At 35.2% G+C, this 25,672-nt stretch overlaps 1 protein-coding gene across 1 annotated transcript in view; it reads right to left on the bottom strand.

Moving 5' to 3' along the window:
* Positions 1 to 1,980: 1,980 nt before the first annotated feature.
* The window catches only part of LOC103969715 (GPI ethanolamine phosphate transferase 1), a 31,015-nt gene continuing 7,323 nt past the window's right edge, over positions 1,981 to 25,672 (bottom strand). Inside the window, exons 5-18 of the mRNA XM_009383351.3 lie at positions 22,747 to 22,964; positions 22,569 to 22,643; positions 22,288 to 22,354; positions 20,261 to 20,586; positions 16,320 to 16,553; positions 16,050 to 16,237; positions 12,928 to 13,069; positions 12,710 to 12,818; positions 9,589 to 9,691; positions 9,297 to 9,486; positions 7,473 to 7,571; positions 7,302 to 7,360; positions 5,199 to 5,304; positions 1,981 to 2,404 (exon numbers count right to left, since the gene is read on the bottom strand). Coding sequence (XP_009381626.2) covers positions 2,240 to 2,404; positions 5,199 to 5,304; positions 7,302 to 7,360; positions 7,473 to 7,571; positions 9,297 to 9,486; positions 9,589 to 9,691; positions 12,710 to 12,818; positions 12,928 to 13,069; positions 16,050 to 16,237; positions 16,320 to 16,553; positions 20,261 to 20,586; positions 22,288 to 22,354; positions 22,569 to 22,643; positions 22,747 to 22,964 — 2,081 coding nt within the window. The 3' untranslated portion in view covers positions 1,981 to 2,239. The remainder of the gene's footprint in view (positions 2,405 to 5,198; positions 5,305 to 7,301; positions 7,361 to 7,472; positions 7,572 to 9,296; positions 9,487 to 9,588; positions 9,692 to 12,709; positions 12,819 to 12,927; positions 13,070 to 16,049; positions 16,238 to 16,319; positions 16,554 to 20,260; positions 20,587 to 22,287; positions 22,355 to 22,568; positions 22,644 to 22,746; positions 22,965 to 25,672) is intronic.

The following is a 25,672-nucleotide window of genomic DNA, read 5'->3' as shown; positions in this document are numbered from 1 at the left end:
AAATGACACCCAAATAAAATCTAAACATGTGAACGGTGGATCTTCACATATTTGTATTTAGATTGTAAAGTTGTCTTAATCTAGTGGACTAGTAAGTAGTATAGGTGTAATTCATAGATGTTTTGTGAATATTAAGTAGCACCATTTTTGTAGTAACACGACTTTTTATTTGGAGCGTGAAAGATTGATTGATGGTGAATGAATGAATCATTAGTAAGTAATTCTTGTCCCACAAGTTAATTGATGCATAACTATTGGGCTCGCTTCGTTCTTAATTTGAAGTTTCTTCTGCTCTTAAACCAGTGAAGTTTCCACTCTACTGACTCGAGTGTCAGAGAATCTAGTAGAAACTAGTCAGTCCGAAGACAAAAACACACAGCCTTTAGCCAATGAGTAAAGGCTCGATGTCGATTCCAAACATGGAAATTCCACCAAATGAATCATCTTTTTGATCTTGTCTTCTTCTTTCCTCTTGCATCCATGTATTATATTCTTTCAACCCAGAATACGATGAACTCCATGGTTGATGAGCATCTTATTTTTGTTTGTCTGACAAGACAAATGGCTCGTTCCTCCTTTGATGTCGGGAATGTTTCCCATGCTCCCATTATTAATTTATGACACCACACACAGTAGAAATTTGCCTTCCTCACCACGAGAAGGAGATTATTTGACCCAATCAAAGCAGAGAAGAAATATGACTGACTGTGGACTCCGTCATGAAAGTTCTTTTAAGATTGATTCTGACATGCCATTCGAAGGAATGATCCGAATACAACATTTAAACATGTTGTATTTTATTTACACCACAAACAAAAAAGCTGTCCGTGGCTTGACAGATAGAACATGTACAGATAGAACACGAACGAGACAAATTTACCTGAGGGGTTTTCGTTTGTGGTGTGAAAACATCGAGTGGTATTTGTGGAAGAACCTAAGCATTCGAGTTGGTGTGAGATTCTATTGGGTCCGTCAAAGTGTTCCCACAAGCTAATTAGACACCCAACCAAAAAAGATAAGATAGGATCGATGGAGGAAAAGTTAGCTCCATATCTTCCTGTCTGTCTGACTATGATCTTTTTTCACACCTTTGCAACTTTTTCACAGATTTGCCTGCTGAATAATGTTCTTGAAAAAGGAGGGAAAAATTACAAATTTATGTTATCAGGCCATCATTGTTCTTAAACTATAGTGCTACTGGCCAGTGAGGGTCATTGATGCTTCATTTTCATTGAGTTTGTATTGGACCTCTTATCACACGACAATATGTATAGTCTTTAAATCATATGTATATATATATATATATATATATATATATATATATATATATATATATATATATATATATATATATATCTTGTGATAATTGTTGGATATTTAAGAAAGAAAGAAAGAAAGAAAGAAAGAAAGAAAGAAAGAAAAGACACACAACAAACAAGTGTTTGGATGTGTTTTCCGGGTTGAGTGTCGTGGAGACAGAGAGACGAAGGTGCAGGTTGAGAGTCCAGAATAATTTTTTGCTCTCCTCTCTCTATGGTTGGGAGGCCGCTTTATGCTGGTCTGCTCGCCTTTTATCCTCTTCATCTTTACTTTTTGTTGCTTTGCTTTCTTGGAGCAACCAATGGAAGTTGCTGCGAGTGTCGCGTAGATAGATGTCCAAAGAGACCACCCACAGACGACGAGGAAGTGAGCAAAAGTGATCGATAGATAAAGCTGGTCGTGAAAGTTTAGGGAGGATCCGGTGGGGGTCCACCGGGATATTCTGCATTGTGTGAGGCGATACATACATACATTAATTCATTAATCTCGAGTTCCATTGGAAAATGATGTTAAATCTGCTCGACCATGAGCTCTCTGTTATAAATACTTCAATGTTTGGATGACAAAGGAAGAAGCTGGGAGTCCCATTCGATTCAAATTGCTTGACGACAACAAATCATCAAAGTTGCTGAGAAACATAATCCTCAAATTTGAAAGTCATGAAGCAAAACCATAATGACAAGAAATTGATACTAGCCTAGTAGGTAGCAATACAACTAGTGCAGAGAACACTCAGAAATAGCACCTGAAAACCTAAGAGAAATTTACACTTTTAATACATGAATGGTTCACAAAATTTCAATAAATTGTTCATTCTAGAGGCATTAAAAAAAAAACCTCTGATGTTTTAACTACCTCACTTGAAAAAGAATAAGGGTCATTTGTGTAGTTCCCACGTCAGAAATCTGAAAGTAGCATCTCAAGTTGCTTTTCCCCAAGATAGTTTCTGTGATGGTACTTCAATATCTTTTGTGTAAATACTAGTAAGAGCCAAAAGCAGCAAAACAAATACTACTTGGGCACTCATAAGACCAAAATGACTGATACTGTTGCCAATTTCCATCCAACTTCCAGTGTTGCGAACCTGTTTGGTAAAGATGAACATGAGTAAGTAACCATGATTACTTTAATAATCTATGTGGCTCAGTTTTCAAGTCTTTCCAAAGACATTTCTACTGAGTTCTATAACTTTTCATTAAATATCACGCTGAAAGCTCTTGCAATCTTTATTAACCAGAATTTGTCCAATAAAACTGACATAAATAATAATTGGACCAGTTCGGAAATGGTCCCTCAACGATAGTTCACTTGTAATTTTCCCATCTCAATTGAAGAGTGCTACAGGACTTTGAGGAAGATAATTTGTGAAGTAACCACATCAAAGAGAATAAATTTGAACTACATATAAAAACGTTTGAAGCATAATTTCCATTAAATAGTACTTTCAAGAGCAAAAAAACATACGGTTTCACCCATGAAGGTGTCTATAAAGGCATATATACATGTGTTTAAATCATAGTTACTATCTTGATCAACATGCAAGTTTTTATCAGTAGGATAAACTAATTGATGTGATGTAGGTAATAAACTGCAAAACAATATTATCAACTGAAGCTTACTCCACACAGAAGTTTACAGATTTCTTTTCCTCGATCTCTCTCGTTCTTTCCATTCGGTCATTTGATGGAGCATCGCTCTCAGGCCAACACCTCAGTATCCTGTCAATCATTTTCATGCATCACAGCCACTCATGCACACTGAGGTCACAGCCCTTTCTATCTCATACACGCGTAGTGTGGCACCTCCTCACTGCTTTTCCTCACAAGGCAGCTGTAGCAAGCGCACTGCTCAGCACTCTAGTCTCTCCATCGCACACAACCTGTCTCTAGGCCTCACATGTTCACCACCACTAATGGCACAGCACTATCACTATTCTCACCTTCACAACATATCACACCTTAATCACCTTTCCCTATATCTAGAGAACAAAAATCATACCAACAGCTAAGCTAGGATATATTCCTAACTGGACCAGGACTTGTGTAATCAATCAATCACAAAATGGTAAACAGTTATCTTGTTCTATTTCCTCGACTCCCTACTGTCAATCTAACTTTTCATCATTTGACCCACTTGGTTTGGGACTTCAACTCAACATGTGATATCTATGAAATTTCTCAACTAGAGATTTGGCTGCCATAAACTGAGTTATCAAATAAACAGGAGCATGTGCAATGGTAATACTTGTTTGCTTAATTTAAGCAGCAGCCCAAGAAATTGTAGGGTCCCATTTGTGAAGATCTAGCAGAATTGACAGAAATAATGTTTTAACTTGACAAATGTCATCAAGACTGGAACCTTGGACCTTTTTTTATGAAGAATAGGTGCGACATAAAGATGACAATATATGGATCAAGAATCTAAATACCAGTCATACACCGGTTTTAGTAACCTATTAGACTGCAACTAGCATACATCAGATGGTATGTTGACATGTACCCTCTAGTCACGTGATTGATATGGCAGTTAATACAAGTAAAATTTCAACTATCATTATAATTCCATAATTTGGACAATATAAGCATATGATGACCACACCATAATGTTGATGCCTTTTTCAACCCACCTTCGAGTAGGGCCTATAGCTAGAGATAGTATATGTCATTACCTACCTCCAAAATGGACCAACTTATTGTTTCCTTTTGGACCTAAGCCTTGGCAAGGTCATCATTGCTTTGAGACTCATGGAAACTTCTCTTGCTTAGGATGCATATAACTACATTGGTAAGAGCTTCATACACTGAGCCACCTTTAATATGGCTTCCAAATTGTGATGCTTATGTTCCACAAAATATTTCACTTTAATATGCCAAGTATATTATTCATGAACATATATGTCCCCATTTAACTTTATAGTGCAGGTTAATACATGGTCAATTACTGTCATAAGATGGTAGATTATATGGCAAACAACAATATCTTAATTAGCAATCTTCATGGATCCCTCAAATGATTCATCACTTCTACATCTTTGCAGATAAGATCATACCAACTCTCTGTTTTAAATGTGAAAGGGGGCCCAATCTCAGCTTCTCACTGTTTGATATGAAGTACAAAAAGAGGTAATGATCTGCCTGTGTATAGGTGATCTTCGCTTAATCAAGTATGGAAAGCTGAAGTGTCCAAGCTTCAGTAAAGATACAGTGGCAGCATTTGCCTATGAGAAAACACATTTCAAGTGAAAATATATAATGTTATAAAGAACAGCGGCTCTGCCTTAACTTCAGTGATTTTGAGATCACCTGTGTGTAGGTGATCTCAGAACCACTGAGGTAACAATCTGCCTGTGTGTAGGTGATCTTTGCCTAATCATGTGTGTGTGTAGGTGATCTTTGCCTAATCAAGTATGGAAAGCCGAAGTGTCCAAGTTTCAGTAAAGATACAGTGGCAGCATTTGACTATGAGAAAACACATTTCAAGTGAAAATATATAATGTTATAAAGAACAGAGGCTCTGCCTTAACTTCAGTGGTTTTGTGTTCACCAATTAATTCATATAGTGAACCTTGAAAACCTGCATATTAGTTAGAGTTCATGACTTGACATCAGCATGAAAGGTGTATATGTTAGTCAAGAAAGAAAAGAAGCTACCATAGATTGGTGTGCAGATTGCATGTCTTTTAAAGAACCTAGCATATGAACTATGCAAGTGCCTATCAAACACTGCAAAACTGCCAGCTATAATTGGAATGTGTGAAATGAAATGCTCTAATCTACACTGAAACTACAGTAATATAATACAAAGTACAATAATAAAACCCCCAAAGACAACACAAAATTACTACAGATATACATGGTGAAATAGGAAGAGCAGCATACCAGGAAAAAGAAATGAATTGTCATTAGATCTGAAAATATTATAACAATAAAATAGCATCCAAGTCTTGGAACTCGAATAAGCTTGGATATTGCACTAAAGACACATCTGCAGCAAGCAAAGAACAATGAGACAGGAAGAGGAAGTAAAGAACCACAATAACAAGTTGCTTTCAGAATATTACAAAGTTTCACAGGTATAACTGACAGTTTTTGTGTAATAACTAAACAAGAGTCAAAACAGCAACAAAACAAAAGTTCTATTTAAATAGCTTGAGCAATATAAAGATTATCCACGTTACAATCCTTGACTATTCAGGTGACAGCGCAACCAAAATAGAAAGATACACACCAAGAATATCTAGTTATTTCCACAAATTTAATTCTTATTCAATTGGATTCTTCAAATTGATATAAAAGAAACTAGATGAGAACTTATTATTAAGGAACAGCTTATACAGAGACATGTTAAATGGTAACCCAGGATCTGCAGATAAAAATTAATGATAGTCTTGATGTGTATCTTTGTGCTGTACCCATAACCAAAAAAGGGAAAAAATAACTCATAAAATAAAAGCTCATGTTATTTTGATCCCTTTCCAGGAAAGTGCAGTTATAAGTAGCAAATTCAAAACTCCATATGTATATAAAAATGAATAAAAAAATCACTTCTGATGCTCAATATCATATTTTTTTCACCAATTGCTAAAAGATGAAATTCCGTAAGAGGGTTTCATTGCCACAACATGAGGACATGCAGATTTCCTGTCGCCTGAATTTGTCATGAAAAAAGCCACAGTACCAACACCTTTGCTAATATGCATGCATCAACAACGGTATGTAAGCATGACAGTTGACACTTAGCTACAAGCAGCACCAGTAACCACTGGCATGATACACACCAACTATTAGAGGGCAACATGGTTGAACCATATTTCATTATTCTACACCTATATATCCTAACAAACAATTAACACTCTCCTCCATTACTTTCGAGACTCAAGCTATAGTTCTATGTTCAAAAGTTCAAAAAAAAGAGAACTGCAACTCAGCATATATCCTTGAACTTGTATATGAAAGGAAAAAAATCTTGGATCACATAAGATCAAAAGTTCAAAACCATCATGCCTGAAGCAAATCCTACCTCAAGGAGAGTGTAAAAGGATTATATATAGAATTACAAGACGATATGGTGTAATTTAAAGTGAGATATGTCACATTATAGTAAAGTGCTCCAACCCTTTAATGGTTGGTGCAAGATTAATACTGATGGTGCTTACAATGAACGAACTAATGATCGGGGAGCTGGGTTTTTATTGCATTTAAATGATGGCACTTGTCACATGGAATGATGCAGGTTCATTTCAGAACATGGCTGTTAGTATAATGAATTGGTGGTAATCAGAGAAGGAATACTTCTTGCTATATAGAAGGGATCTAAATGAATTGGCGGTAATCAAAGAAGGAAATGCTGAAGGAGGATTTTAAAGAATTGAAATTAAAATGGATGCTGGGATGTTAGTCAAAATCCTTAACAAAGAAAGACCAGCCACCATGGAGGCTTACTATAAGCAGGTAAATCCCACATCTACAGAGTGTGCACATTGGTTAGCTACATATACTAAAAATTGTAAATGTAATAAGATATGGAGACCTAATTGGTCTTCACTCCTGAGAACTGGACTCCTGTGCATGGATGGGTAAAGTGTGCGTTGCATTAGATTATTAAAGTAGTATAGCTGATTTACTGTTTTCGAAAAAAAAAAAGAAAATATTATGGGGTCTAGATGTTCCTGAAGTCTGAAACTAACTTTGAGACAGACCCAAGAAATCTAATGCTAGTTACATGAGCCAACTGGAATGCTCATATGTACAGGAGCAAGAAAAAATTGAAAAAAGATAATTGAGACATAAAGCTAGCATTTGCATACAACAACATTAAGAAATTTCAATTGACAGAACTATGTCATACTTGTACAAAAAGAACAAGTGTAGAAGCTTAGATATAAATCAACAAATAAATCCACCCATTTCAGCCAAAGAAAGTCCATTAGGTGAATGAATTTTCGAACTTCAGTTATATATGATACATTAAGTTGAACTTACATGACAAGCAAAAATGGAATGAACAACTTGAAAATAAGCAGTGCTGCCATTAGAAACGGCTGGAAGCAGAAAAGAATTAGATTAGCATTAGTGAGAAATGAGTATTTACTATTTAATAACAGAATTACCAAACAATTACATTAGGTAAGTGAGAAGTTAGGGAATGCTTACGCTGAAGATTGTAATGAAACGGTAAACTGATGAAATCTCAAAGCTTGCAATACTTGCAAAATTACCAGTTCCAAAGAAGGCAATATTGAACAAGACCATCTGCATAATTTAACATGAATAAACATTGGGAAACTATATGCATATCCTCTTGGAGAAATTTATTATTTTTGTTTGCACCGATGAACTAGTTCCAACTTTACTTGATTGCTGGATGTGAACAATAATTGACAGCGCAAAAAGATGTATAAAGAGGAAACAGAAATTTCCAGAGGCAAGAAGTGCATGAAATTAGGAATCACAAAGTCCTCGACACACTTCGTCATACATACAAATATTTGACTTCTCTTATTGCAGAAGTTTGCATAGAATCATATACATTGTTCCTTATTTTTACAAGACGGAATATATACATCAAATCAAGAAGATCACAGAACTCATTCAGAACTTGCTTGCTGAATGGTCTAAATAGAACAAGGCAAAAGACAGGGGACAAGTCTTTCAGTTTAGTGGAGTTACTAAGTATATACATTTCTAGATGGTATTTATAAACCACAGAATCAGTATATATGGAATAATGTATTACTTAAATATAGCAGTTAAAGCATTCAAGAAGCATATCTCATGTTCCATAAGACAATACATCATGAGAGGACTAACCCAAATTTCAATAAACAACTACCAAATGCAGGAAACTACCATAAATTATGCACCATAAAAGGGTACTTGCCTCATAACTACAAATGTAAAAAAACAGCTAGTCAATGGCAGCCATGAGTTCATCAAGTATCTTGTCAATAAATAGTGAAATCAGGCCTTGTAAACTTATTGAACAAAAATATGGATGAAATTTAAATGAAGCTACCAATAATTCATAGCACCAAAAACATACACTTCCCAGTTGGCATATTTCACTGTTTCATATTTCCTGAAGGAGATTAAAAAAGCACTACCTAAAACCTCTAAGTAGATAAATTGTAGAATAAACATATTAGGTTGCAACACTTTGAGGCCAACCAAGATTAGTCAAACCTCATGTCAACTTATCACATTCCCTTCCCTGGTCCCCTACTCCCATGCAACATACTCTCACCCTAAGCTTCATCTCTCCAAGCCACATGGTTGCTTCAATCTTGCTTAAATACACTGGTTCAGGTTAGGTAATAGCCTTATAGGCATAGAAGACAGAACATGATTAGGCTGAATAAAAACTGAACCAAGCCACTTGAATTGCAGCCTTGGTAGATGTGCTTTTCCATATAATGATATGACCGGAGAAAATAATCTAATTGGTGAAAGGCAACAAAATGTTTTCCATAAATTTGTAAATAGTGCATTTAGTGAGTTCTTTAAATCTTTCAACTGCTCTACTAGTAGTGATCTTAATAATATGTATAATGTGATCTCATTATAAAATTCTCAATAGTGGATAACAGAAAATACTAATGCTCGTCTTGCACAAAATTTGTGACAAAGGCCTTCATCAAATTTAAGAGAAACATTGGAGCGGATGAGAGCTGTAAACTTACATGAAGATTAAAGTGACTCACAGGACCAGGAAAATTTGTGCTATGGATGGGATTTCTCATCAAAAAAAGCAAATGCTGAATAGTAGGTGCTTGCAAGAGGGAGGATTATCTGCTAGGACTGAGATGGCTACCATGATTATCTAAAACATGTAATTATCTACAAGAACTACAGATGTAACTTAGCACAATCTCTTAAGAGCCATTGTTAAATGAATTAAATATCACTATCTGATACTCCATTCTAAAAATGTATATATCTTTTTGCTTTAATGCATAGAGCATAAGTAGAGAGTCTTACAAAAAAGAGAGGAATTCTTATATCAGAAAGCTGCAAATATCTTGCATTATAGCCACCACCAGTTGGGTTATCCTCCAGGTTTCTCACATGTAAAGGTCCTTGGCATTCAGCAGAATATAGATTCACACACTCGAGCAATATCCATCCCATGAGTACCAGAGCAAGTGCACTGTAAAAGACAGCTTCATATCTGTAGAAAGATTGAAATATGCAAAAGATCAGATTATCTTTCAAATGCTAAAAAGTAGGACTGACCGTATTTAGCATGATACAGAGAAAGAGGCTATCTTACCCAATGGACAGTAGCAGGAATGGTGGAGCAAAACCCAAGAAGATAGACGTGAGACGAGAGAGGATACTAGGTGGGGAAAACAATGGTAAGATCATTGAAACAACTGTTGAGAAAACAATAACTTGAGTTGGTACCATTCATCATAAGCACTTCTTTAAGGTATATATCAACTAGGATGGCATAAAATATTACAAAAAGACAGCAACCATTACAAAACCCAATTAAAAGTTCTGTTCAGTTAAAATATTATGCATGTTAATAAGATCAACTTAACCTAACTAATTCAAGAGCCATTGAGTCACTTTTTTATTTCTTCTAACCAAGCCTCGATTCTTCCTCTGCCTCTCCTGGCTAATACTAAAATGCATAATCTGACCTTGACCTTTATACATGCAGCAAAAATATAATGGCAAAAGACGTTTTAACATCTAGAATTGCAGATTGTAATTTTGTGGTTACTAGCAAAAGAAAAAAAATAAAAAAACACTAAGGCAGCTTAGCAAATTCAAGACACTAAAATAATAAATAAAATTGAAAGTTGAATAAATTTTCAAATAGTGCATAAACACCAGCAAAATTGAAGAAACACTAGCAACATAGATGTTGCTGTTAGCAATAGAAAAGATACTGTTCTCGCTTTTCTCATGCATGTTTCTATATGGGCATAAAGATGCATACAGTCTTATCTTGCTAAAGTCATCCTTATGACCTAAAGTCCTAAACACTTGTTCTTGCTAGTGTTTGACATTTCGCCCGGGCCGATATGGAACGGATGGTATGTACACGTCTGGGCATGAACTGATGCGCGGGCCGCCTCCATTTCGGGCATTCTGGTTCAAACCATTTAAATAAAAATTTTAAAAAACAAACTTTAGGGCTCGCGTTCACGAGCCCTTTCGCCTTGTGTTGCCACTCATTGTTGTTCGCAGCCCACCATGCACTGTCAATAGATACGCTTCCTCCTTCCTCTTCTTCTCCATCTCTTCCTCCATAGCATCCTCTCCATCTTCCTCTTCCTCCCTCTTCCTCCAGCGCTTCTTCTTCTTCCTTCCTATGCCTTCCTCCTTCATCCTCTTCTCGACTATGCCTTCCTCTCCTTTTTCTTCGTCTTCGAAACACTGAGATGTACTGCTGTACCATGCGTCGGTACACAGGTATCGACAGGTACATACCAATCTAGCCAGGAATCAATAAGTATGCAAACTGGCAATGCTTGGTTCTTGCTACACCTAGATCTAGTTGATTAAAAAACAAACCCAATCATTGCTACGTTATTCACCCTGGCCATCATCTAACATACTCTTAAAGGCCTCAATGCCCTCCTTCAATGTACACTTCCAATTGGTGCTTAGTTACTAGATCATGTTAACTTTTTATGTTTTCTGTTTCCTCAATAATAAGTGCCTTGGTTATTTTGATAATGCTGTGGATACACAAAGTAATGGATTATTAGCATAGTGATTTTGAGATTATCAAGTTATCAAAGAGATGAATTATGACAAGAAGGTCAAGATGATGCAGAATAAATTACTTAGAATCAATGAATTACAAATTCAAAATACCGAAAAGTTTATAAATAATATCAGAAAGGTAACAAAAAGCATGTGTCATCTGTCTCTTTGGTGCTAGCTGCCAAATATACTGAATATTAAGATATGAGAAATCAAGGCATTTATTCATCAATGACTGTTTGAAGCAACAGTAATATCACAGAATATGTGGGCCGTATTCTAGAAAGACGATTTAATGTACATTATCCTTTTGAATAAGACTGAGACAAGATATTCTTCTATTAAATTCAATTTTTCTTAAGTACTCTACAGTTCTCGTCAGTGATTTAGAGCTGAGTAGTCTGAGGCATATCACTAAACTGACCCAAGTCTGAGACCTAACAATGTGGGCCGGCATCGGTTCTTACTGAGCCAATTGCTCAATTTCTATTAAGTTCCTTGTTGGGTCCAATCCCTACAATTGTATTAGCTTATATTGGCCCAAATCAACCATATAAGAGGAAATTAGATCAACTTCGTTTGGTCACACCTCAATTTTTGACCAACACAATACCTGAAATCCCTTTAGGGCTATGAAAGATGGATACTTCAAATTGCATTAGTATTTATATTGGATATCGAATATAATTATTATAAAATATTTGTTGCATATATGTAATGATATGCATCAGTATTTCAAGCAACACTTCCTTGAAGTACATGTTGCCAAAAAAATATATTACTAGATACCTCTGGTATATTTGAAGAAAACTTTATGCAAACATCTTGCGAAATTTTTTCTTGAATGTTGATGTTTTGATTATAGGTGCGACACAACTATGATTGGACATATTGTTTTATGTTGTATATTAAATATTATCATGATCAATGATATTGCCCTAAACAGAGGTAAATTAAAGAAAGGATTGGGGAAGCTAACTTGGGATATTATGGCTATTTGTTGCATTATATGATTAATAAAATTACAATAATAGTTTGATTTCATATCTCAAGGCTAGAGGGGAGCAGATAAGGTCCCTCACCAAATATGTTATTTATTAGCTCGCAGTATCTATTTTTGGTTTTGTGTGTGCAATTTTATTTGGTGCCAATGGCACCCCCATTTCGACACAATTGTGCTCCATGTTGACTACACATATTTTGCTAGATGCCAGCTGAGGCAGAATATGCTAGCAACACCTTTGAACCTAAGTTCTGCTAACCTCCTACACCTTTCCAACTTAAATCCAAGACCATAGAAGACCTCAAGACCCATTTTCAGTAAATGCCTTAAGGTGCTGGGGATTGGCTTGATTCACATGTTATAGTTCTTTGTTCCTTTTTTACTTTGTTACTTGTTTCAAAATTGCAACCTGAAGGGAAGAACTTTAAGCCTTGAGGAAATATCCAGCCTTTAGTTTTCCTTTTAATACATTTAGCGAGTCTTACAAGGAATTAGGAAGACCTTTTTTTAATTAGTTATCATTTGATTCCTTCTCATTAGGATAAAAATAATATGCACCAGAATTTTGGTACAATATCACAAGGAAAATACTACTAAATTAGCTAGAATAATCAAACGTGAAAGAAATGAATAGACAATCAATAATGTATTCAAATTTCAGAATTACCCGCTATGGACCAGTTTATTAACTGGTGCATTGGGAGAAGTTCTTTCTTCAGAGCCCTGTGGGAAGTGGATAACCACACCATTAAGGATGATACCACAACTAAAGAAGCCTAACACATAAATAGAGACACATTTAGCACAATTTATCAAAGAAATGTCTGCAATCAGACAATAAAATACCAATAGAGAACTTAGCAGAGATTTTTCTTCGTCATTTACCTGAACAAGGAAGAGCTTATGGAATTGAGACGTTTGTTCACTCATTTGAACAATGTATAACTTGAAGTTATCACCTCGACTACTTGACTGAATCCACCTTGAAGCCATTCCAATCAATACTATCAGACCTCCACTAGCAACTCTGCATTTGTCAACTCTATTAGATCTCCATGACCATCCAAAATGCACACTATAGTTCCCAGATAATATATTGTCTTAAATTTTCTTCAAATAACTAATTTTCTGGCAAGCACAGCTTAAAATTTTTATATACGAATAGAGACCATAGTAACTATTTTAGATAACCAAATTGTTTTAAGCTAATGTGAATTTTAAACTAGCTTGAAGTAACTAACAAGTTGAGAACATGGAACTTTTTGGTTCTATGAATTCAGAAGGCAAAAAATGAGTACTACAGTCTTAGAGTACATAAAACAAAGGAACAAAGTGACTCTAAGATAATGTCTTGGACAGATATATGATAACAGAGAAATGACAAGTGAGTTGTAGTAGAAAAATCATCACCAAACTTCAAACTTCCTATTCTGTTAGACAGGAGTGTTCTGATCAAGGAACTTGATTTCGTCAGTTTTTACTGGCCAGTATTTACTATGGGCAGGATTCGAGATGTGTACTGCCCATCTTCAGGCAGTCCGGTCCAGTCCAGTTTCCTTTTATTTTCTCAAGGGCACTTAGGGTTTGCATGCCACTTAGATATGTGTGTCCACAACTTGTGATGCTGCTCGCTAGCCACTTGCAATCGATTGCAGCCATATTTCCCATGACTCCTCTCCTATATCATGTACCATTACACCGGCATGAACTGGACTGATACCATCAGGCTATGGACCATCACAGGTTCAGTACCCAAAACTGCAACCCTTGGTACTGATACCAAGTAAAGTATAGCAGGAATTTATATCTCGATCCAAAACTGGTTTAAAAAATCTAACAGACTACTGAGGCGTACAGTCTGGTATCCCCATAAAATATCACAAAAATAATATTGACCAATGTCAGACCGTATTGTTTGGCACCAGTCTTTGCTTGGACTGGTAGATACCAGTCAACACACACCAAACTGACCATAACTTGAAACTGTGCAGCATACTAACATACCCCATGCCAGTAAATTGACTTGTGCGTGCATCAAAGCCACTAGCACGATATGGAATGGCATGATATGTGCTGATCTTTGCAAGCCGGCAAGAATCTGAATATGGATATTTCAAGATACAGAATTGTAGCAAAAGCTTTTAAATAAAAAATAAAGCAACCATTTCTGAAGCTTGCACACATCAGAAATCATAACTTCTTAATCATTTAGCTGATCAGAAGTTTCCAAGAAGTGAATTGGACTCTAAGAAGGCAATGACCTGTAAAGTACTCATCTTAATCTATCCTGCTTAGAAAGAATAGATGATAACATCTGAAACACTGTTAACAATTGTTAATGAATGAAATATACTCCTCCATTGAGATGATTATATTAAAAAATGAGCATGTGGATGGATATGGCCAATAGCAGATCACCAATGCAAAGATTATGCACCAAGTCTACAATAATAGGGTTTTCTTGTCCATGTCAAAAGAAGGAAATGACCCAACTTAATTGAGCCCAACAGCAAACAGGAAGGTTACCATCTCAAAATGGATTAAAAAGAAACCCAAAGATCGTCCAATCTGCAAAAGCTTTCTGGTTATTTCGGTCATTCATTTTATTAAAAGCTTCCCCTATCTTGGAAGCACATCATTCAGAGAATAACTGACTAATTAAAAGCATAGAATAATTGCTGGCAGATGAAACAACTAGTTCAAATAAAAAATTATCAAATGTCTTGAAGCAGCCATATCAATGAATCCGACACTACTGTGACTAGTTAGCTAAATCAGCACAAAAACACATTTATGTAAGTTCTTTTGGAGCATTGGAACCAAGTCAGGCCAACATTAATCAATTCATCCCTCACTGGGTTCCTAATATAGTAGCATATAAGCTTATGTGTCGTTATGATATATGCGTGTGCAAATATGAAAGTTAGCAAGAACAGGATCGTGATGATGGCAATGGCAACAGCGATGAATGGGGAATGCATGTTCTTTTCTTATTTCTTCCTCCACCTACCTATTCCTTCAAATGTTTTTTTCTGAGCAAAATGACGTGTTAAACAATTTTTCTTAGAAAGATTTGCAAGAAAGCATAGGTTATATGAGAGGCTTCTAGAAACAAGCTTTTAGATCAAGCTTCCACTAAATTGTAATCGTTCCTAGGGATATGTTTGATTCATTTGATGTAAGCTCTCTGTAAATTCTTTTGCAATAAGACACTAGTTAATTAAAACCTTAAAATAAAAATCAGAATTTTTTTTTTAACAACTTGTAAAACCAGAAGCAATGCTCAATGAACAAATCACAGTAGCAAAATGGGTTTTTCTTCACATCAGCACCCATTAGTCTCAAGGATGTGCCTTGCACATGAGAGATGATACTGAGAAGAAATAGCTAAAGCCAAAAAGAAAAGACAACAGGTTGCAGAACGGGAATGCACTGTCCACATGGATGTAAACAGCATGCCCATTGGATGAGGACTTAACGCTCGTCATGGCCTATACTCTATAGATCCTATTTCACATTATATAATAATATAGATGTCTGTGGTGCATAATATTGCTAAACTAATGTGAAGTCCAGTTGGTCAGAAAAAGAAAAGGTTTAACAGAACCACTCATTTACAGTCAATTACAAATCTCATTTTGTAACAATCTCCATTTGTGGAAGTCAGAGCATCATAAAAATGGGAACCTTATTATATCTTTTTCTCCTGAAAGTGTTCCCTGTTCTGTTCCTTTCTAGCACAACAGTATATCACATAATTATACGCTAAAGCAGTTATTCTATAGAAATTATAAATTAATCAGGTTATCCAAGCAGATAAAAGATAATGAAAAAACAGCAAAATTTCAAAGTCATTAGATATGCAAATATTGTAAAGTATAGCTCAAGCATGCAAAAAATTTCCCCAAGAATAAGGAAAAAAAACAAGAAGGACATTTCCTGATAGTAATTACTAGTTACTACCACAAAAATCTAGAAGGAAACTGAAAAGGAGGTATGAGCATTACACTAAAGGGTTATTGTCAGGGATTTCTGCAGGCATCAACGTGAACATGGACAAGAACCAGCAGGACGACCATAAGTAAAGAGCCATTATATGTCGTCCTGAGGCAATAAAAAATAAATGTAATGCAGCAAGTATCCCAGCAATGAGAAAAAACCAAGTATATAACTTCCTGTTGAAAAAGCTTGCCACCTGTACCAGCATAATTGAAACTCAATATGCAGATTTACTTGCATGTTTGTCAAAAGTTGGATAACAGATGTTAGCAACATACCAGAAATTCAAGAATGATAAACGACATCACGAGAACAGATAAAAGCTTCATATTCGATATAAAATTTCTAGCAGACAATTCTTTCCATATAGCATTTAGAAGTTGGAGCTTAGAAAGAATTTGTGTCCACAGGAACACTGTCATTGATATATAGGCATGGTAAAGAAGAGGAGAATTCTCCAGATAAAGAATAACAGACAATAAACTCATCAACAGGCATCCACCCAGATATACCTGCAAGATAATAAAGATTATTTTTTCTAGAAACAAAAAATTATTAACTAGAAAAGGCCAAATATACAAGTAAAAAATAAGAGGTTCCGAGATACATTATTAGTGTGTGTACAAGGCAGAAAGCATGGATTCATATAAAAGGAAGGACTATATATTGTTTACAACTTGCCATATCAGAACAGTTGGAAACAAAATAGAGGTCAAATCCAATCAATTACAATAAAAAATAGTAGGTGTAACAAATTTTAAACAATTATAAATTGCCAGATTCAGATCCTACCTAGACCTAGTTCTCGGACATCACAACTTGTTCACAATTTGACTAGTTTATTTAGACAAGTAGAATCTAATCTGAATAGGTACCAATTTTCACCAATGATCAATTATGGAGATAAACTATACACTTAACCAGCCTTGATTTTCTCAATTGACCAAATCAAAACCTGATTTTCACAATTGATAAACTATACCTAGACCTAGTTCTCGGACATCACAACATGTTCACAATTTGACTAGTTTATTTAGACAAGTAGAATCTAACCTGAATAGGTACCAATTTTCGTCAAATGATCAATTATGGAGATAAACTATACATTTAACCAGCCTTGATTTTCTTAATTGATCAAATCTCAACCTGGTTTGATCCAAATTTCTCAACAAACAAATATAATAGGAATAACTGACTTACAATTTCATTAATAAGAATAAAACATAAACCAAATCTAGTTCGATCAATTTAATGTTGATATAGCAATTAAGTTCTGGTTTGTCCAAAATCCACATTCCTAACCTCGAACCTGACTTTGATTTATGATTGGGTAATGGATCCAGAATTTCAACAAAAGTTCCTATGCCTAGGCCCGACTTCCTATTTCTTTTCCTTTGGTCTTTTTTAGTGGCAACTGGTCCCAAGGTCTTTTTTAGTGGCCACTAGTATGATGGTCTCACAGATCTACCATAATTTTATCTGTAAACTTAACATGTGCATAATACAAAGTGGATGAAATAGAACAGTAACAAAATCTTAATAGACTTGCTGACAATCAGTAAGAGGCTCAGGGATGAAATATGGGAAGTAGAAGAGTGAATCTGAAGAAAAACAATGGAAGAAACTGGAAGAAGTACCAAAATGATAACCGCCATCCACTTATTTCTTTATATGTATTTCTTTTATTTTAAGGGTAAGAATTTTGGTGTTTCACATCTCTATGATCCAGAAAAACTTAGGATTACATTTATTTTGTGAGGATGTTGTTCATTTTTATGATTTGTGCTTTCCTTACTCAGGCTTGGTTGGTGATCACAACTCTATGATGCCCTCTGGTTAAAAATACGGGGATACTAGGTTCACTTTTACAATGGGATGTTTTGATAGTACCACAAAGGAGTAGGATCCATAATATATTCCTTTTGAATGTGTGATTTTGCTTGGTTGGTTTACAGTTAGCATCCATTTTCATAGAATAAAGATTTCTGTTCTCCAGTGAGTAGCAGGATATGCTTCCTGGCTTTGACCCAGAATTCTTCTAATCGACGTAACTAGGAAGAATCCTAGTCCTAATCAATTACAGAATGCGATTGTTGGTATATTGCATCTGCATTCTGGTATCTTGGTGAGAAAAAAGGTTAACTTTTAAGTTTGATGCAAGTTGCACTTTATTTAAGAATGAGGAATTATATTGTCGAATTCTCCTTTTCAGTTCAAGAGATAGATATTTTGAAAAGTTGGAATTATCGGGCAGAATAGTAGAAGAGAGTCAGAGATTAAATGTTCTAGTTTTGCAGTTCGATAGACTTATCTTGAAAAGCTTTGTACCTTCACCAAGTTCATGATCCTAATTTTAAATCATCCATATATGGAAACTCTAAAATATCTAACAAGCTCAAGTCACTTGCATTCTGATAATATAATTACAACAACAATCTTTTGCAAATCATGAAGTTTGATGTTACCAGTAAATATTTGTACTTTGTGTTCGGCTCATGATCCTAATCTGACCATGTATGGAAACCCTTCTGTACATGTCTCATTTGGCTGAAAGAATTTGGAAATCTAGAATACCCTTTAATCTCAAGCCATTTGTTCTCTGATTCTTAATGTGATAACATATCCTTTTGGAAATGATGAAGTTCTATGTCACCAATACAAGTTCGTGTGTTTTGTGTTTCAAAGCATTAAGATTCTTGGGCACCATTTTGTGTATTGTTTAACTTTCTGGAACATGCGGAATAGGTTATGTGATATATATGAAGAGCAGAGGATCATGGAATGCCTTATTGCATTTAACAAGGCATACCAATTTGAACAAGGATCAGGCCATGGACTTTGCAGCTTTGGTCAGCATCTCTTAAAATATTGGTTTTCTTCAATTTTTAGAGAGTTGAGATCCGTAATGTGAGATGTCACCCAATTCAAGACAACACTGTACAACTGGAGCAGCAACAACAACAAAAATAAGATGTGATATCCCAACCAAGGATTGCTATTTCGGGTACCGGACCATCTCGGTGACCTGATCAGACTGGTACATACTGGTCAGTACCGGTATGTACTGGTGTTACGAAGAGGAAGGAAAAAGAGGAGGTACTAGAGGAAGAGGAAGGAAGAAGAGGAGGTAGTAGAGGAAGAGGAAGGAGGAAGAGGAGGCGGTGGAAGAAGAGAAGGAACAAGCAGAATGAGGAAGGGGAAGGAGGAAGAAGAGAAAGGATAAGGAGGAGGTAGTGGAGGAAGAGGAGGATGGAGGCACGAGGCGGCGATGGGCGGCAGAATGAGGCCAAACACACTCTCTTTTGGGTGATGAGGGCTTGTGAACGCAAGTCCTAAAAGTTTAAATGGGTTAGAGCAAATTGCCACAAAACAAGGGCGGTCCATGGACCGGTTCATGCCCAAACCGATAAGTACCCGCTTGTTTTGTACCAGCCCAAGCGAAAAGGCAACCCTTGTTACCAATTACTTGGATCTTCTCCTGTCATTTAGCTCTAAATAGAGTTTTCTTAGGCCTTCTACCTATTCTCACACCATTGATCCAAATTGACTTATCTCATCCAATCACAAAATCATTAGATCTACTTTGAACATGTTCATATCACATTGAATGACCTTCCCACCACTGTAAATGTAACAATTGACATCCCACCTACCTTGCTATCAAATAATCTAAGCAATGTGTCCTTTGATTGTACATGAATGTCCGAGATGAAGAATTAATTAAAAGTTTGTTCAAGATATAGCATATGAATCTATAAGAGTATAATAATGTTGCCTGCTCATGAGATCTAACACTATTTAAGCTACATTTAAGAAAATTGAACCTTAAGTTAGAACATCAGTGTTACTAGCATTTTATTTCTTAACGTAGCGACAAGTTAAAGTAGAATTACTGAAAATTTAGGATGAAAATTGATGTCTACAATCGAAATATATATCAATTAATCATGAATGAGTTTGAGTTTAAGAGCAATATAAACAATAACATACACTTAAAGTAAAGCAAAAAATATTATAAATTATTTTCCATATGCATTATACGTCGAGATTATCTATATTCATATAGGTTGTGTCTTAGGCATCTATTTCATCCATGCTGCAAAAACTGCACTAACAAGATCATGGGAAAAAGAAATTGATTTTCCCATAGAAACATAACATTAGAATAAGGTATCAGAATTAAACGTTGGCAAAAATTTCAGACCATTTAATAACTTACATTTTTTTTGGTGATTCTAAGAGAAGACTCTTGGGTTTTCTTCAAGAAAATGTTTCCCAAAAATGTGTAAGACTGCAGAACATGAAGTGTTAAATTCATCATCCATCCAATGTAACCAAGGATGATTGTTGCCATTAACATCAACCAATCATAAGTTTGGAAGTAATGAAGACCCTCAAGTGACATAGCCCTTAGGATATGGCAAGTTTTCAAGGCAGCTTTGTATTCCCTTGCTGCTATAAGATCTTCAATTTGGTCAAGAAATGAAGAAAAGTTTGCCAAAGGCTTATATGGCCTGAAGTATAGCGAACTCAGCTGCTTTAGCCCTTTAAATCTGATTAAGGACATCAAAATAGATGTGGGCAATTCTGAGAGGTATCTTTGTTCTTATCCATCTTTCAACAACAGGAACAGGATAAATACACAAGTTATATGTAAATGCAACGTAGTGGAATAAGATCATAATGAAAAGCTATTCAACAAACATCAAGTTGAAACAATAGCAGCATTATATTTCTTCACAAGGCTTCAAGCATCAATCTCTCTAGTTTGCTACAGAATTTATCAGGCCACTTTAAGTCACCAATAGCTTAATAGAAGCAATATCTATGTGCCAAACCAGAAAAGGTTGAAGCCTAAGAGAGCTAATCTGTCACTGTTCCATCCATAAAAGAATATCTTCATAAATGATCAACATACAATTATTTTCTTATATGATAAACAAAACTATGAACCAAGATCAAATTTTCCCTCTGGATCAAAAGAACAAACGAATATTTTATTTCCTAACTAAACATCTGCCTTTAACCCTATAATAAGCGAAGTCAAATTGAAGAAAAAAACTTGAAAAGAAAATGGGTAGGGCTCACCATGAACTGCCTTGCCGCCTTGTAAGAAATGGGATGTACCAGTCCGAGGGCTGACCAAAACCTTGACCAACCCGTTTCGGCTGAAACACGTGATTTGTGAGGTGTACCAACCGTGGTATGCCTCACCGCCTCACCACAAAGTACAATTGAAATTCGACCATTAGTGATGGGTACCGATCGATAATGGCTGGATTTCGATTGGTGCCTGGTTGAAAGATTACACTTACAGCCCTTAACGGTCAATTTGACTATTGGGAGCTCTTTTAGGCTTATGAAAGTCCCTCTCTTCCACATTTTCAATCACTCTCACTCATTTTCAAGCTCACTCCCTTTCTCGCTCATTCTCATTCTTTCTCCCAACTAGTCGGCAATCAGTAGAGTTGATTTGAATAAAAGAGGGATTAAACTCGAGCTCTTATGGAATTACTCTTTAATTGAAGGTAGTTATCTTTTCTCTATATTTTCTTTATCATTTCATGTAATTAATCTAAATAATATTAGTAAATATATTGATTAGGACCTAATGATAAATTAAGATTTGATTAGAGGTATTTAAGAAAAATTAGCTTAAATTGATAATGTATTATTGACTTCTTGCATGAATTTCTATTTTTACATGGAAAAATTAGTTTAGATTGACTGCTTGGATATTGACTTCCTGCATGATTTATGAGCTTATTCTCCCATGTTAAATGGGTAATCAGAGGAATACATAGTGAGATAGATTCAGCATAATTAAGGTCTAACGTGTAGTAACTAAGTAAGCATATAACACAATGCTTCAATTTCTTACATGATTTTATATCTCCTTTGAATTAAAGGCGATTAAGAAGAATAATCATAATTAAGGCAAAATTAAGGTCATTTTCTTTGCACAGTTCTCTCAACATTTAGATTTCTTCATTGTATAAACTTTTGATTCAAGATGCATGTGCAAAATAACTTCATATTTATGGATAATAAATTCAGTAACAGAATGTAAACTCTAGAAAAATAGGTTGGACTTTACCAGTAATCATACCATGAACTCACAAACAAAACCATCTGTTTTTGAATTGAGATTATAGTTTCATATATGGCCTATCAATCAAACTCAAAAATAAATTTGTGTTATAAGTGCATTATTCTTCTCAAAATGGTACTTCAGATGTAGGATACTTGACTTCTGGAGGAACTGATTAAGAATTTGCTTTGTATTTGCGAAAACAGCTTCAACTTCTTCTGCCTACTTAAAATGAACCAGGAAAGAAAAATGATTTAGACACATAAATAGTGCAATGTCTTATTACAGTAAAAGATGACTATCTGTCTTGGAATAAGTGAAATAACTTCATTATCACAAGACCTGAAAGAACAATTGAAGTACCATCATGTTATTATTAATACTGCAGCAAATCCCAGTACTATATAAAAGAAAAAGAGAAGGTTATAGAACCAACCTTATTTAAACTCAGGTAACCCAATGGCAAATTTCCAACTGAATTAACCGGGCATGGCAATCCAACAATAGTCGCCTGCCAAATTTTTAGATTTGTTAAAGAAATAATGTGAAAAGAAAATTATAGCAACAACTGCTAAGGTACAAAATTTAAATGAATCAAGAATTCATAGTATTACCATTAAAGGTGCTAAATCAGCCTGATTGACATCCACTCTTTCAATGCCTCTAAGCCCCCACTCCGTAGGTGTGGGCATATCATGTTTATGTTCATCAACAAAACGGAAACCATCATCAGAAAGGCTATCAGAAATCAACCACCCGGGATTCTTGATACCGGCTCCCCATGCCACAAGTGGAGTATCCGTGTTGGAAGGGTGGCCATCCCCATGACTTCCTATAATAAAGTTGTTTTCCATGTGTGCATGTCAGAAGGAAGGGCACTGGTATGGTAGGGAGCAAAGGGAAAAAAATCCTATTGATACAATAGATGCAACAGTAAAGAAAGGCATACAAAACCATGTAGCAACTGTAAGCAACTCAAACAAGGACTAAAAACTACATATAACTATGAAGATCATAGTTCATGCTAGTGAAAATGAGACCTCTTGCACGATCACTGAAAATCAAGTCAGTTCAATGAGTATTGCATGAATTAACAAACATGTGACATCATGTAAAATTAACCATGTGACATCATGTAAAATTAAATAAAACAGTACCATAGAAGCACCACCATCACTCCCAGCCTATCATTTCACCTTGCATTAAATGTTGCATTCCACATTAATGAACACATGATTGGAGTTTCACGCACCAAAAATTATCAAGCATCTTTACGAAAATGTCCGTACCATCCACAATGACCACAATGTGTTCGTCCGAACTCAATTAGTATGCTACCAAGTACCAACCACACTGAAGTACACCGACATTTCAAATAATCTTGTTATACTTTTACACAGCGGAAGGGCATTGTATACTGCACCAATCTGACACTGTACCAGAAGAGGAACAACTGGTACCTAAATCCTTAATGTTTAGATATATAGCTTTCTGATTTAATAGGAAACTAAGCATTGTAAAAGAATGACAAGCAAAAAAGGGTCACTCATTAACAGATAACTAGTCTTTTAGCATTTTACAATGACAGAATTAACCGTCAGTTTGTTTTTCTGCCAAAATTATTTTGTAACATTCTTCTAATAAATTACAGATATTCCTAATAATAAATTAAACGGATTCATTCTTTCTTTATCTTCCCAAAGCCATCACTCTATTACAAATGTTACTGAGGGAGTGTGCTCCAAATCTTCAGAGATGTCGGTGTCTTGGCAAAAACCCAGTGCGGGATGGGTAAGATTGAATAGTCTTATTGCGATGGTTCAAATTCTGGTGGAGCAGATCTTTTGGTCCAAGATGAGTTGGGTCGCCGTTTGTTTGCAGGTGGCAGGTTCTTGCAAGGCGCGGGCAGCCATTTCTACGAGCTATGGCCATCAAAGAAGGCTTAATGCTATCTATCCAACATGGTTTTCAGCGTGTTCATACTGAGGCAGATGATAAACCAATCACTGACATATTAGCAGGCTACATTGAGCCTCCCTAGTCATTAATTAACATAATTCCGAATGTACTACATTTACTCCACTACTTCCAATCAGTCAATACCACTCATGTCTATTGTGAAGGAAATTCCAATGCCGATTGGCTGGCCAAAATGGTTAATTCAACCAGGGCATCCTTTTTGCGGATGGGCCATTGGCCTGAAGTTTTTGCTTCTTTTTTTAGTGTGGATGCTATGAGCACTATTTATACCCACCTAGTGAATCAATAGATGCTTTCTAGTTTTGTTTCTTGGAAAAAAACTTTATGAAGTAATAGAAATGCTAGATCCACACCTAGTTTGAAATAAATAATAAAAAGTGACATGTTATTTGGCTGTTTTTCAAACAACAATAATTATTTAGCTTGGACTCAGATATGAAATAAATCAAAAGATTAAAATGGGTGGAATCAAGATCGAATAATGTTGCATTTTATTATCATATAATCATTACAAAGGTTAGACTAAAATGATCCGAGTGTTGGACATTTAAGAAACAACATATATATATAGTGTTGTTGAGATGAGCATGTTGAGGTCGATGTATAGACTATAGAGTTATTAGAAAAGATAGGAAAAAAAATATTTCTATTCGTAAATAATTAGGTATCACTTTGATAAAGGATAAAATAAGGAAGAAGATGGTACGAACAGGACATGTGCTCTACAGACTTCCATATACGGTAATTAAAAGAGGTGAAATGATTGCTATTAATGACATGAGAAGAGATAGAGGAAGACTTAAAAAGATTTTAACAGAAACTATAAATAAAATTTTAAATATCTTTAACTTAGTTGAGCATATGACTTTTTGCATATAACTTATTTGAGATTTTATGGCCTTGTTGTAATATAATTATTACAAAGGTACGATCAAATATTCTAAATGTCACATTTCATAGCCCAAGAATAATATTGATTTTTTAAAGGTAAAAAATTGGACAGATCATGTTATAGTAGTATAAATAATGCTAAAGTAGTATAATGAATTAATGATGATTGATAAATTAATTCTAAAATTGTTTTATTTTCTAGAATTATTATAAATGTCTTAAACAATATTAAGATACAAAGCTTGCCATGTTTGACATAGTGTAGCTTTTAGTTCAACCATAACAACAAGCCACAAGCCCACAATGTTGCAATTATTTGGGATTAGCTACACCTTTCTTTTCGCATCATAGAGATTTATGGAGGGTTGTGTTTCTATTAAATTAAAAGTAATGAATCATTTCTTTGTTTCTAATAAAGTTTTCTTAAATATCCATCAAACTCTCCTCACACCAGTAGTTCTAATGGACTCATTGTGTCTAACCATAGCACATAGAGTTCTTCTTTGAATACGTTATCATCTTAAATGGTTTACATTAATAATAACCTCTGTAATGACATTTTTTATTCTTTGTAGTAATTCTATAATCCACCTTAATGTTCTTATGTAAGCTACATTAATTTTTGTAAGATATAGTTTTCTAACTACCCGACGAAACATTAAGATCCAT

This window comes from Musa acuminata, chromosome BXJ2-10 (assembly GCF_036884655.1).
Source record: "Musa acuminata AAA Group cultivar baxijiao chromosome BXJ2-10, Cavendish_Baxijiao_AAA, whole genome shotgun sequence".
Classification (NCBI taxonomy): domain Eukaryota; kingdom Viridiplantae; phylum Streptophyta; class Magnoliopsida; order Zingiberales; family Musaceae; genus Musa; species Musa acuminata.
Note: the sequence above shows the minus strand (reverse complement) of the source record. Positions and strands in the feature narration are given on the sequence as shown.